The 14507-nt window shown below is 42.8% G+C and overlaps 1 protein-coding gene across 1 annotated transcript in view; it reads right to left on the bottom strand.

The window, feature by feature from the left end:
* Window positions 1–14507, bottom strand: part of LOC123986093 (cytoplasmic dynein 2 heavy chain 1-like) — a 76566-nt gene that overhangs the window by 21874 nt on the left and 40185 nt on the right. Inside the window, exons 26-28 of the mRNA XM_046074174.1 lie at window positions 13308–13442; window positions 11600–11743; window positions 6575–6664 (exon numbers count right to left, since the gene is read on the bottom strand). Coding sequence (XP_045930130.1) covers window positions 6575–6664; window positions 11600–11743; window positions 13308–13442 — 369 coding nt within the window. The remainder of the gene's footprint in view (window positions 1–6574; window positions 6665–11599; window positions 11744–13307; window positions 13443–14507) is intronic.

The raw sequence follows: 14507 nt of genomic DNA, 5'->3' as shown, positions 1-14507 counted from the left end.
TACATTACTGAGAAATAAAATGAACTTTTTTGATTTTTGGAAAATGGCTGCAATGAAACAAAGAGTGAAAAATTTAAAGGGGTCTGAATACTTTCCGTACCCACTGTATATTGTTGATCACATTAGACACACGCCTGTCGGCTCCTCCTGCAGATAGCCGACTGCCAGAAACAGTGGTTACAGACTACTCGGGTCCCGCAGTATCACTGACAAGATGCAACAAACAAAGTTGAAAAGAAAATTACAGTAAGTGTATGCGGCTGCTTCTGAGAACGTACTGCAGTATGTACTGGAGGCGGACACGCTGACGAGGAGGCTAAACCCCACGGGCACTGGCGTCAGTCGCCAGTGCGTCTGTTAAGGTGTCAGGGAGTGAGATTTTACTCACTGCACAGTCTCGCTGGCTTCTGTCACACGGGCTTATACAATACAAGACCAAAGCAAGGCAGGTCTGAAATTTGGAAAACTTCTGAGTTGTTACTGACAAAGTGAATGCAAAGATTTATGTCAGTTATTCAGAACACTGAGCATAGCCCAAACATTTGTGTCCTTTTTACTCTGCATGTCATAATGTTTGCAGGTGTGGGCGGGAGTGGTTACAAATGTTGCGGGAGTGGGCAGTAATGGTCACAAAGTCAGCGGGAGCGGGATCAAGAAAACTTTAGGTTACAGAGGTAACCCCGGTTCTCTGATAACATGTGTGAGGTATCTCACTATGGGGTACGCCCCTCTGCGTAGTCCTCAGAACCCCAATACCAATGCGCCAGCCCCGCCGGCTGGCAGTCATGTCGACTGCATCAGGAGGAGGGGCGTCCTCTCCCTATAAAAGGGATGATGCAGCATCATAACTCATTCAAAATAAGCACACCTCTTCCTCGGTACATGCAAGGAGGGTAGTGCGGTGAGAGTGCCCTTCATAAAATGGGTGATTAGGGGATGTTGCCCCACAGCCTTACCAACAAAACCTACATGGCATGCTGCAATAGCAGCCAAGTATACCTTAACTGTAGAAAGGGCTTTGCCCTAGTCCAGGAAGTCCTGTAGAAAACTGAGAATCACTGGCACAGAGCACTGGAAAGGCACTTCCTGTGACTTTGAACACCAGTCCTCAAACACATGCCATTTGGCACCATATAGTGACCTGGTAGAAGAAGCCCTAGCATTCTGAATGGTTGCGATGACATTCTGTGGAAGTCCAACCGCATCCAGGTTCAACCTTTCACGGGCCAGGCCCAGAGTGCCAACCACTCTGGGTGAGGATGAAATATCTCCCCACTTGCCTGTGAAAGCAGGTCCCTGCATAAAGGGAGAGGCCAGGGTTGGCTGTACAGGAGCTGGATGATGTCCGGCCAAGGAGGGGCTATCAGGATGAGTGATAATCCCTGCTCCCGCATTCTGGCCAATGTGGACGGGATCAGGGCCAGAGGCGGAAATGCATAGAGCAGAACCCGCGGCCACTCGTGTGCCAGCGCATCTATCCCCATTGGTGCATCCCAATTCCTCAGGGAGAAGAACATGGGACACAGAATGTTATCCCTCGAGGCATACAAATCTACGCTGGGGCCACGTTCGCGAGCCCAAATCTGAGCGGCCACCTCTGCATGGAGTTCCCATTCGCCATAGAGAGGTTTGCCTCTGGAAAGCAGGTCTGCTCCACAGTTCAGAACCCCTGGGACATGTGTGGGTTTCAGTGACAGGAGATGTACACTGCTCCACAAAATCAGTCTGTGACCCAGTGTGTGCAACCGTGGGGACCGCAGACCCCCTGTCTGTTGATGTAAGCTACCATGGTCGTGTTGTCTGATCTCACGAGCACATGCTGACCCTTTCTTTATAAAAGGAAGGAAATGTCTCAGGGCCAGGGAAACCGCTAGGAGCTCGAGGGAGTTTATGTGGGTGAAATGAAGGTGGGGAGCCCACACTCCTTCCTGGCCATGACGGGTCCCATTGGAACCCCCTGTGTCAGAAATCTGGGGAGTTTCCACGGACAAAGTGCCACCATACTGTCTACAGAGACCCTCGCACAACTGTGCCCGTGGTGCAAGTCTTTCTTCTTCTCCTCACTGCTTTTGCATGTTAGCAACAGCAGTGCCAAACAGCCCGTTCAGGTCCATGCCCTCATCCAGGATGTCACGCTTTTGCTTGTCAGACAGGTCAGACAAGCAAAAGCGTTAAGCCAACGAGCTTAGTCTTGGGCAATCATGGTGGACATACCCCTCCTCGCTGACTGGACAGCGCACTTGGTGATATAGAGGCAGTGGTCAGTAATAACACAGATTTCCTCCCACAACTCAGATGCTGGTAAAGCAGTTATCTGTTCCTGCAGTCCAGCCTGATATGCCAGGAGAAGAAAGGAGGGCATTCAGAGCCCTAACCGATGTGGCGACCGATTTATAGGCTCTATCAGTCATGGAGGACTGTAAGCAATCAGCCTTGGTGGGCAGGGTGGGGCCAGAGGAAAACATGGTCAATCTCTGAGTGGGGTGTAGGTGAGAGGCCACTAGGGGTTCAACTGGAGGCATGTGGTAAATGCCTTTTTCCTTCATATCCACACACTCAAAGGTCGACCCCCCCTGGACAGGGTTAGCAGCAGAAAAGAGATTCTCCCAAAAGCGCATAGTCTCCCCTCCAGGCACTCAGGGAATAAGGGTAAAAACTGCCTAGCTACCCGCTTGGCTTTTGGCAGCCTCTTCCCTTCATAGCGGGATACAGAAGTCTCCGCCTGCACCTTGGGCCAAGGGATATCCAGATTCTCAGCCACCCTCCTGCACACTTCATGCAGGTCCATGCCTCTGGCGAGCATGGGGGGCACCCCAGCTCACCTCACTCCCTGCGGCCAACGCAGTTGAGCAAACTGCGCCGGTGCAAAGGAGGGACCCTCATCATCCTCCCTCTCTGAGAAGAGAATGTCGACAGAGGTACAAGTTGCCAGACTCCTAGAGAATCGAAATGATCAGCTTCGAGAGCGCCACGGTAAGCGACTTATAGTCGAAGCAGAAATTAGCAACCCGGCTGCTAGGGTGGAGGCTAGCTGGTTGCTAACTAATGTGACAGCAGGCTTAGCTAACACTAGTGAGGTGGCTAGCTGGGCTAAGGTGCTTGGTGTTACTTTTTGGCAAAGTCTTACAAAGTAGCTACGGTTAACTGTATGGAGGCAGCAACAGCAGCGTAAAAGACCTGTCTGACTGAAAATCCGGGAATTCTATGGCGAAGTAATCGAGATTCCGTACATGACACAGAGAACAATTAGTGCCCGGCGATCGAGTGGTTAGGTCAGTCTGTGGACTGTTAAGCCAATGTTCCTGTTAGCAGTCGCGTTGAGAGATTTAGCTTTCTGAGTGAAAAGCGAGAAGAGGTTTTTGAATGAGCTTATGACGCTGCATCGACCCTTTAATAGGGAGATGACGTCCCTCCTCCTGATGCAGTCATCACGACTGCCAGCCGGTGGGGCTGGCGTATTGGTAGTAGGGTTCTGAGGACTACGTATAGTGAGATACCGAGCGAATGTTTGAAAGAGAACAGTCCCGCACAGGTCTCTACTTCACACCTTGCCAAAATGATGGCTTCAGTGAGAGGTATCCCCCACCCTGGGAGATCATTTGAAGATAGAGGTATGACAGGTGAACACATTTTTTAATGTCGGTTATGATATGTTTGGCCTGCATCATGAAAACTGATGATGCGGATGGAAAATAGTGATTGTGTGAGAGCTGTCACTGGCTTTATTTCCAGACATTTTTAATTTACCGTCCACATGTGCAGGTGGTGAAGATGTGCCGTGTGAGTCAAGGTGAGTTTGTGCGCCACCACGGCGTTTCAGTGCGCTCTGTGCGGCTGACAGCACTAAATATGCAACGCTTTCTTCTGGAATTCAATGCTATTTGATGTTTTCTCAAATTTTTACGATGATGATAATTCCATCAGTTAGCCGAGTTAAAGTCTGAAAAGGACTCAGAAGCTAAATTCACTTCTGAGATTGGGGAAAGGCGAGCTTGCATCCTGCTACCTGACATTATCCTGGCTTTAGGCTGGCAGGTCCACAACTGACCGTGAGTGTCCGTGGCATACTCTCCAGCCCTCTCCTCTGCGCTCCGGGGAGTTGGCACTTAGCTTATTTTATTTGTTTTCAATTGAAAGGTGCAGTATGGAATAGTTATGGCTCACTAGCGCGAGCACAAATAACACTGCTGGAATGTGATAACGTGATATGAAGCTAAATGAAATATGTGAGAGGCATCCTTATCTATTCCTCTTACATTCAATTTTATTTTGCCAATAAACCACTTCACTACGTCATTGACATATGCACAGTAACTGGAGTGGAAACACTATTTTGAAACATTTTGTGAGTTTTGACACTTTGGAGTTACCTCAAAGAGCCAGGAAAAAAATTTGCGGAGGGTCCGCACATTCTCACGGCAGCTCAAGAGTTTGCGCCTCAGCCTGCACAGTCTTACGTCACATTCATTTTTATATATCCCACGTGTGCGTGAAAACCAGCGTACATAACCTTTCTGTGCGTTGGCAGCGTTTATACATGAGGCCCCAGTTGTGTGTGCATGTGTGTGAGTGTGGGAGAGAGAGCTGAAGGGAGAAGCAAGGCAAGCAGATTTAAGCAGTGAGTAAACACTAAAATAAGGTGGAGAATGAAGTAGATTTAAAATGGTGAAATAAGAAATAAGCAATTACAAACCGATAGAATATACAGTATCTGATTATGTCCACCTTGCAATTTTTAATCTTTGTCTTTTTTCTAAAACTTAAATTAATTGACAAAGTGTCAAATATTATGCTAATATATATTTGACACAAATGAGACCAACCTAGCCAAAACTGATAGGCACCCAGATATCTGCCTTTTCAGTAAACACACCCCTATTGAGTCACAGATTTTTCATTTAAATATACTATCCTTTCAATTAAGAGAATACTTTTAAACTTCTAATAAAATTACACAGGCATATCCAGGCAGTAGAGTCAACCATTGACTTCATTGTAAGTTCAAATGAAAATATTTTTGTCCAGGACATTCATTTGAAGAAAATGAAAGTTCAAAATATAACACATCTCATTATAGCTTTAATAACATAAACTTAACAAGTTTACACCCATAAAAATATCTTTGCTCATGAGAGGTTCTACAATCTATATTTGTTGGAGTAATCCTGATTCTCTATCACTGCTTTGATGTGTCTAGCCATGCTCAATCAATACCTTATTAAGCTGAATCAGTTTGGGTTTGTGGAATTTAGTACAAATACAGAAAAGTCTGAGTGTCTACCACTGCCATAAAAATACAGATATTCCAAAAATATGGGTGGTTTGTTTATTTTTTTCCCAAAGATGTTTATATCAGGATTCTTTCTAATCTTGATTCCCTGCTTTCCTCAAATTCTCCTCGTCCTCCTATTATGCTTTCCTCATTTGTTGCCCTCTCTCACTCATCATCCACCTTTATCTTTTCATTAGACCCCATTTTCCACCTCTCTCCCTGAAGTTATCTCCTTCGTAGTACAGATGGGGGTGTTGACAGGAGCACTGATAATGTAGTCCAATGTTTCCTCTCTGCTTAAAAACAGGGGCTGCTGCTGTCTATACGTATGTGCGTGTGTATCTTTGAGAGCAAGCGTTGGGTTGATTGCCTATTGACGTGATCAGCATTTCATAGTCACCCTGGCTCTGCCTGAAATTTCCATTACCATACAGGCAACAGGCAATACACGCACACACGCATGCACGCACGCACACGCACGCACATACACACGCGCGCGCAACAGAGAAATCACATTTACCATTTACTGACTGATCAATGCAATGATTGCTCTGTTGGTCAATATTTGACACTTCATTACTTTGTTAGTTGCAGAGTTTTAATTGTGTAAGCACATAAATGTATGTTTATCTGATCGTGCAATGGGTCTAAACGATCAATAAGAATACTGTAGGGATCTAGATGACTAAATCACAAAGATTTCAGAGTATCTGCTGGAGACAAACCAACTTTGTTACTAGTAAAAACTTCCCTTTTAGCCTGTCATCTTAAACCTTGCATTATGCAATATGCAGTGACTGGAAGGCCAGATACAACAAACTGTGACAGTAGTGAGATAGAGGATTGGAGAAAAGCAGGAATAGGCACGTGAAGAATCCAACACGGCATGATAATACCATAACTTTTCTAATAAGAACACATCTTAATATTTGTTGTATTTCAGTTTAGGCTATGCCAAATTGCCTGTTGAGATTAATTAGGTCTATTACTACTTATGTATAAGGTACACTAAATATAAATATACTTATGTATTAAGTAGTGTGGCAAAGGAATTTCCCTGTAGCTGTGAGTTTGGCTCATGATGAGTGTTTATGGTTGATGGTTGTTTTCAGAGCCCATCATTTGAATCGACTTAAAAACAAACAACAAGGCAGATATAAAACGGTAGTGATCTTTTTCAAAGAAAAAATTTATTTCAAAAGAGACTGATCCTGTTTTGCAATGCAAACCCATTTGATGGTTTACGACAACCAAAATGCCACTTGTTGTCACTATCCACTTATGCCCTAGTGTGTGTCTTACCTTGAAAAGGGACCGGCAGATGTACTCATACACCATATTCTTTAAACAGGCCTCTAAAGCAGCAATCCTGGCTTCGGTATTATCTGCTTCCTAAAATGCAAAGACACATGCACGCAATGAGAGAGGGAAAAGAACAAAAAGAGAAGGAGTAGTTAAACTGATGAGATGAGGCATGAGAGATATGCTGTCACAAAAGATATTTAAAGTTTTTTTTTTCCTCTCTGTGTTGTGTGCTTTTGATTCTAGCTAACTATGCACTACGTGAGTGACCTTTTTATTAGAAAGTGAAAGCATTGTCTTTCTGTCACATCAGGGTAACCTGAATGTCTCAGGGTCATTCAACAGCCACAGACACACATTTAACCTGGATATTTTTTCTTCACTTTCATTCTTTTGTTTTGGTGGAAGGCGAGTGAAAAGCGAGAAGAGGTTTTTGAATGAGCTTATGATGCTGCATCATCCCTTTTATAGGGAGTGGACTCCCACCGCCAGCCGCACCCCTCGCCCCGCAAGTCGACCTGTCGGCCTTCGTATGTGGGAGTTCCAAGGCCAAACGCAATTCCCTTGCATATAGCGCCCCCTAGAGGTAGAAGTGTGCAATTTTTTGTGCCTGAGGTACTCTTGACGGTGTGTACCTACCCTATAGCCGCGTTTCGACCAAAAGTACCTGGGAATTTCTAGTCCCCAGATCTCTTTTCAAGGAACTAAAAGGTTCTTTCAGCCCACTGTTGTATAAGTCATCTGGTTAATTTGCCTAATCTTTGCAGGTCTTTAGACCACTGTGGAAACGCACACGTCATACAAAGCGATGCACAGGCATCATTATTTGTAACCACTATCCATGAGCAAAATTTATAAAGGAACATCAGACTTGATTGGAAGACAATGAAAAACTATAGGCTATGCTTGACCATTAAAGCAGCTTTTTTGTATGGGAGTATAATGGAGAGACACAAGATAAAGTTTCTTACACATTTAATAACCAACTAGATAGGGTTCAACCTCCAGAAGATTTTGAGCATTAAACAGTTTTTCCTGCATTCTAGTAAGATTTTCTGCCACCACCTATAATCAGTGCTTGAAGTGGAAAATATAGCTACTGGTACTTTACGGCTGGGCAATACGGCCAAAAATGTTATTACGATAAATGTCAAATCATTATTTCTTTCAGGGTTAAAGGCTGATTTTTGCTCTTGAGTGAAAGTTGAAGAAAGCAGATGGTTAATTGTGGTTTTAAACTATTTTTTATGGTCAGAACAAACACTTGATGCCAAACAGTGGATCACTGTACAAATCTAGTAAAGCAACAATTATGATTATGAAGTAAAATCTTAACAAACCTCAACAAAATAAATATCTTAATAGAACAATTAAGTGCTGATTTGTCCGTGATTTAAATGAATTAAATCAAACATTTATTAAACAACTTTTATATTGTTACTGAGGACAATTTTATCGCGATAATTATCATTATCATTGTTTTATTGCCCAACCCTACTGGTACTCCCCATTCACATGTGTACCGGCTGGTACTATGGCTAAATTGTAATATCAGATAATAGTATACTATAAAAGTTTACCACTAGTATAATATTAATTCCAGTTGGACAGCAGTTTCATTTCTGTGGGTTTTCATTTATTAAATCCTTGTGTAATAAAAATGATCTACATGGTGCTTAGTCTCTAATGTTAATGCTGAGTACTAACTTGTCAATAATCATTAATGCAGAACAAGTTCAACGTTTTAAAACTTTGCTGTAGCGCATCAAACTTTTTTAATATCCCGCCCCATCCAGGCTGTGATTAATTGTTTCACGAAAAGTTAATGTGACAGCTACTTCATGCTCACATCTGCATGAATGGCACCGGAGCTTCTACCTGCTCTGTCTCCATCGACAGAGATTAGCAGACAGGTGAGAATGGGAACAGATGAGCGCCACATAGAGCCCACCGGTACGCAAGTAAAGTCCCGGGACGCCAAAGAGTAAAATGTAGAAATAACTTACTGGTATCAGTCGCCTACTTCGAGCACTGCCTATTATCAAAATTTACAGCACTTATCTGTGAAGCCGTAGTCCACCAGCTGCAGATCAGCTGCAGCACTCGTCTGTGTCTGCCTGGGCGTCGGAGGAACGGGATTTTTAAGGAGCTTTATTACTTGCTGTAATCAGCTGTTCCGCTTGTTTTGGAGAAGAGGAGACCAACTTTGGCTCTGTGTAAAAACTTTCTGACTGATGAAAACTTAAAACAATATCTTCGGACCCAGTATTTAGCGTAGGCTACCTCCATCAGCTGTTTGCTGTAAACACACCGCTGCACGCCGGCTGCCATTTCCGAGCAATACGTTTAATGCCGACGTACGATCTCAGGCGGACATCGGTGAGACTTGTGTGGATAACAAACTAGATAAAACCATCAAGTTCTTAAAATAACTCCAGCACAGAGAAAGCAACACAAAAATAAAATGCGAAAGTTTGGAAGGTTATTACGTTTCCAGCCGACAAGAGCTGAAAATCAGCTGGCCAGACTCACGTCTTTGTCTGCCTGGTCGTCAAGGGAACATGATTTTAACAAGCTTTATTACCTGCTGTAATCAGCTGTTCGCTGTAAACACACCACTGCACGCTGGTTGCTATTTCGGAGCAATACATTTAATACCGACGTACGATCTCAGGTGGACATCGGTGAGACTTGTGTGCTATTTGTGATTTATTCGTTTGCAAACAAGGTGGAAAAGAGAGGAGCAGTCGTAGAAAAAAACACACGACATTCTCCAGTTAAAGGCAGTAGCCTCTACTCACCCATTCAGAATTTCACTGCAAGGCAAGCCCCATCCCCCCAAAGTTCAGTACTTTCGGAAAGTACTACCCCCCGAGCAGGGACTTTTTGGGGGGTAAAACAAAGACCCTAGAACTATATTTAGACCCTGGTCCCTTCAGTGGAAATGCAATGAGTTCCTCCAAAGGTTCCTAGTTCCGGGGTATAGTTTCTTTGGTCGAAACGCAGCTTATGAGTGTCACATCTGTAGCACTTACGGTCTCGGCCACAGTATCACTTTTATGTATGGAAGAAGAATAATAAAAACTAATACAATTACAATAGGGTTCCCATTGGGAACCATGATGCCTTACATTCGCGGATTCCCATGCCTTTCTTGGGCTTGGACCCCTAACAAAAGAATTACAGCATGAGAATCAAACAGATCAGCATGTCTGTCCTTCTGTTTCTCCTGCCTGAATCTCTGTTTGAGGTTTTCTGCAAGCATGTATTTCATGTGAAACTCTGTGTTTTGTGAGTGCAAGTTAGTACTTTGAGTATACCGTGTCTGCTAATGTGTTTTGTGTGTCTGTGTCTGCGCAAATAAGAGTACTGTTCAGTGTGTTATGTCAGACATGAGAGGTTAAAATTCTCTTCCAGATCTCGAGAACCATCTGCAGCCCATGGCAAATTATTAACATTACTCATTCAATACAACAAACAAAAGATATGAAAGGGAGAGAGAGTCCGTGAATCAATGCAGTATTCTGACCACACTTATTGAACGTGTCCATCCACAAACACACACACATATAACAGTGGTGACCAGCTGCTGCCTGGTGACATTCTTGGATGACAGCACTGGCTCTAACAACCCACACAGGATTTGGGGAATTAGTGCTCAATCTCTCAACCCAATGTCTCTGTGCCTCTGTGTGTGTGTGTGTGTGTGTGTGTGCGCTGCTGACAGCGTTTTGGGCTCAGATGGAAAACAGCAGCGCAATAGACAGTCGATGACGTTGTCCAGCTACACAGGTCAGACTGAGATAAACTCGATGAAGAAAACAAAAATGAGTTGAAATAAGTCAGGCTGACATCAACTAAAATAAAACATTCTACATAAAGTTAGGCTGATTCTGATTCTGAAGTTACACTATGAGCATGCAAACACGAATGCATCAACATATACAAATTAAATTTTATGTGTTGTTGCATCTTTACATCATGTAGGTGTGGCTGCACTTCCATGCGTCATAGTTAAGCAAGGACACCATAGTAGGGGACAACAGGATGAAGATTATGTTTTTTATTTGTAGTTTAAAAAGTAACCCTTCCATCATGGATAAATTTTGTTCTTTCCCAACCAATCCTCAAAAAAACGAGTTGGACTATTTCTAGACTCTGAGCAGTTGCCAAGGCAACTAGGAGAGACTCTAGGAAGTTAGTGTGCCTGGTCAAGAAATAGTTTTTCTACGGATTATACAAATAAATATAAATTAGTGTTAGGGCACTTTTGCCATTTTATCCATGCCACACATGGCCAATTTCCACATGATCCATGAGCCAGATTTAATTACCTTCGCATCAGCTGGCATGGCACTTAAAGAATGTCTAATTAATTGGGACTATGCATTCTTGCATCACCAGGACTACTCTAGATATTATGTTTGTTAGGGTTGGGTCGATCACGATGTTGAGCAGGCTGATCTGTGCTTGTAAAATATCCACGTGACTTGTAAAGTCATATGCTACCATGTTTTTCACCATGTGAAGTCTGCAAGTAAACACATGCACATAAGGCGACCGCTACATCCCCCACGTGTGTGCGCATCCCGCAAACATCCCGATGTTTCAATGTAGACATCATCCGATGGAAATTTTGTAGACATTGCCCAACCCTAATGGTCGTCATTTTTTCTTTTTTTCAATGTGCACGGTTTTACTTTTTTTGCTCTTTTTTTCTTATGGATAATATTCTGGCAACTTTTCTATTGGACTAATAAGAAAGCAATGATGGTGAAAAAGACCATGTTCTATAAAGCTATACTGTCTTCTGCTTGGTAACGTTTGCTCCTGGGTTACCATACAGATGAGTGACGTCAACAAACTCAAACTATGACACTGTGACATTTCACGAATAAACTTGACTGATAGTAGTCCATCAAATAACAATCAAATAAAAAATAATTTTGCAATATAAACATGTTAAAACACTGCTGTGCTGGATGAAAATGAAAGTACTATAAGAGTTGTGTGGCTTCCAGTCACCTTCTTGGCCTGAAGAGCCCTTTGGAAGAGGCGCAGAAAAGAAGCAAGACTGAAGCGATACATGTTGTTGATCTTCGACAGGTCTGTGATGACAAAATACATCTTGCTGGCACTCTCTGCAAGAGGCAGGTAGGCATCCCGCTCCTAGAATAAAACAAGGCGAAAGAGAAAAAGAAAGGACAGAGAGAAAGGGGGGAGGGAAAGAAACCAAGAAGCAGCAGAAAGAGAACAACAGAGGTTTTAGAGAGTTTGAGAAAATACAACAGATAGATGGATAGCAGGGAAAGGGATTTATATAGGTGAAAGCAGAAAAGAAGATGTTTATTTCAAAAAACATGGAAGGAGAGAGAAAGAGAAATGAGGATAGAAGAAATGAGGTTTGACAAGACAGGAAATAAACAGGGAGGTGCATATGAAACAGAAAGAAACAGGGGAGAGATAAATAAATAAAAACATCTGAGACACAAACAGTTCTGGTGTAACACTGCACCCTAGAGTATGATCATGTAATGCATGTACAATTGCTCAATGCTTATGCATTGGGCAATCTGATGTTCGCAGCAGTTTGTACAGAAAGTGGCTGTGAGTTTGTTTATCTGTGGACCACTGAAATGGTTTGTAATGTCTGTGCTTGTTTGTTCTAGATAATACTGCATCATTGTAGATAACAGCCTAAAGCAGAGTCATCTAACATTTTCAGACCGGGCATGTCATGTCATTATACATTCAAGACATGTTATCTCTGTCTGTTTCTCCGACTGTTGTTATCTGTGTGTTTCTCTGTCATAATCCTCCCTCTACCTTAATCTCTCTGTCGACGGCACTCACTCGCTGGCTCTCTCTTCATCACAGCCCTCAATCTACATTCTCTCTCTCTCTCTCTCTCAATAGCTGCATTTATATATATATATATAAAGGGTAAATGGCTGCACAATGCAAGGTGCTGGACTGACCATCTGTGTTCAGTGTTCAGTTGCCAAAGTACACTCCGACATGTGGACATGTGGACAGTGGGAGCTGGGAAGCGAACTCTACTGCTCTTCCACTTGAGTCTCAGCCGTCTCTCTCTCTCTCTCTCTCTCTCTCTTCCACCTGAGCCACAGCCGTCTTTCTCTGTTCTCTCTCTATCAGGTCGGTGAGGTAGAAGAGTATAGCATTCATTGTGAAGGGAAATGCCTAACTAAACTTTGCTGATGATGCTTGGTTATTACACTACAGTAATTACTACTGATTCTCCTTGAATTGGTAAAACTGAATTACAAATACTATATAATACTAAATGATCAAAAAGTCTTCACAAAATCTAAAAAACTGCTGTTGCAAAAAGTACAATATAAGTTAAAAAATATAAGTAAAAATATATTACTGAATATCAGCCAGCACTGCAGTCACGAGCCATACCTATAAACTTGTGAGCCATTAAGATCAGACCTTACCACACAAACAAAACGACATCCATGAGGCTGGTCAACATGCCTGATAGAACTATATCTGACATATGTTATGTTTTTATTTGTAATGACCAATACAGCCACATAGAAAATGGTGCAATGAGGTAGGCCTGAACACACTGTTTATCATGGCATTTTGTTTAGGTTTTGTGTGTGTGTGTGTGCCTGTGTGTGTGTGCCTGTGTGTGTGTGCCTGTGTGCCTGTGTGCGTGTGTGCGTGTGTGTGTGCGTGTGTGTGCGCGCCTGATGTACAGTACCTGGTCCAGAGATGCCTGCAGCCTGTGTGATTCCAGTAGTGACTCCTGGATCAGGGCACTGCTGGCCTTGGTCTGGTTGAGACTGTCTATGAGCTCCCGGTTTTCCAGAATATTACCCTGAGCTGTAGCCAGGGTCTGACACGGGGAAAAGACAGACAGATGAACAGACAAGTAAAAACAAAATATATGGCAAGGGTTAGACCAGGGCAGAAAGGGAGTAACTGATAAGTACAAGAGAGCAAGAGAAGAGGGGTGGGTGGCCTACATTGGGTGTAAGAGAGTATGTTGTCATGTATCTGTCAATTGGCTGAAATCTGTGATCTGATAAAAGTTGAAGGAGTAAGAATTGTTGTTTTAGAATAGCCTGATGTGGGGCATCTTTTTAAAGCTTTCATTGAGTGCCATGACTCTCGCCCACTTCATCCTGTAGAATCTATCCTCTGAAACGAACTGATAAAATATATTCAAATACATTCAAATAAAATAGATGAGAAAGCATTGGAGCATGGAAATGTCAAGTCGAATATGCTCCTACAATTCTTGAATAATTACATGTCTAGTACCACTGAAGTACTGACATCCTGCTCTTGGCACTATCTCTGTGTGTGTGTGTGTGTGTGTGTGTGTGTGCAAGTATATATACATTAGGTCCTGTATGCTTTTGACTGTAAGTACAGGGAGCCCTATTAAATATTTGGACAGCAACATTCTGTTTGATGTTTTGGCTCCATATTCCCATTACAGTGGATGTGAAATGACATGACACCTGCCTACAAATTTCAAAAATTTGAAGTGCATGAATAAGTGAAAAGAAATAAAATGCAAGAAAGTTTGTGATGTTGCTCACTACCAACTTTCCAATTAAAATCCTAAGGCTTCCAGAAGATTTAAAAGGGCATTTGCAGGGAGATAGATTTTGCTATAGTTGTGTTTCCTATCTGTTTTGCAGGTACAAAAGAGACCTAGTTCTCAAACTAGTAATTGGATATGCATTGATGTAAGCTAAAAGTAAAGCTGACAGCAGAAGGTCTTAGATGTATGAAAATGTACCATTACAGGAACATAATGGTCCCAGCTGCATATGTTTGACTTTACCATAACTTTCTAAAATAGTTTGATGGTTTAAGGTACAAATTTCAACAAAATCACCCTGAACTAAAAGTGACATTGTTTTTAGAGGGGGGGGGGGGGGGGGGGGGA

This window comes from Micropterus dolomieu, linkage group LG17, assembly GCF_021292245.1.
Source record: "Micropterus dolomieu isolate WLL.071019.BEF.003 ecotype Adirondacks linkage group LG17, ASM2129224v1, whole genome shotgun sequence".
NCBI classification, from domain to species: Eukaryota; Metazoa; Chordata; class Actinopteri; order Centrarchiformes; family Centrarchidae; genus Micropterus; species Micropterus dolomieu.
Note: the sequence above shows the minus strand (reverse complement) of the source record. Positions and strands in the feature narration are given on the sequence as shown.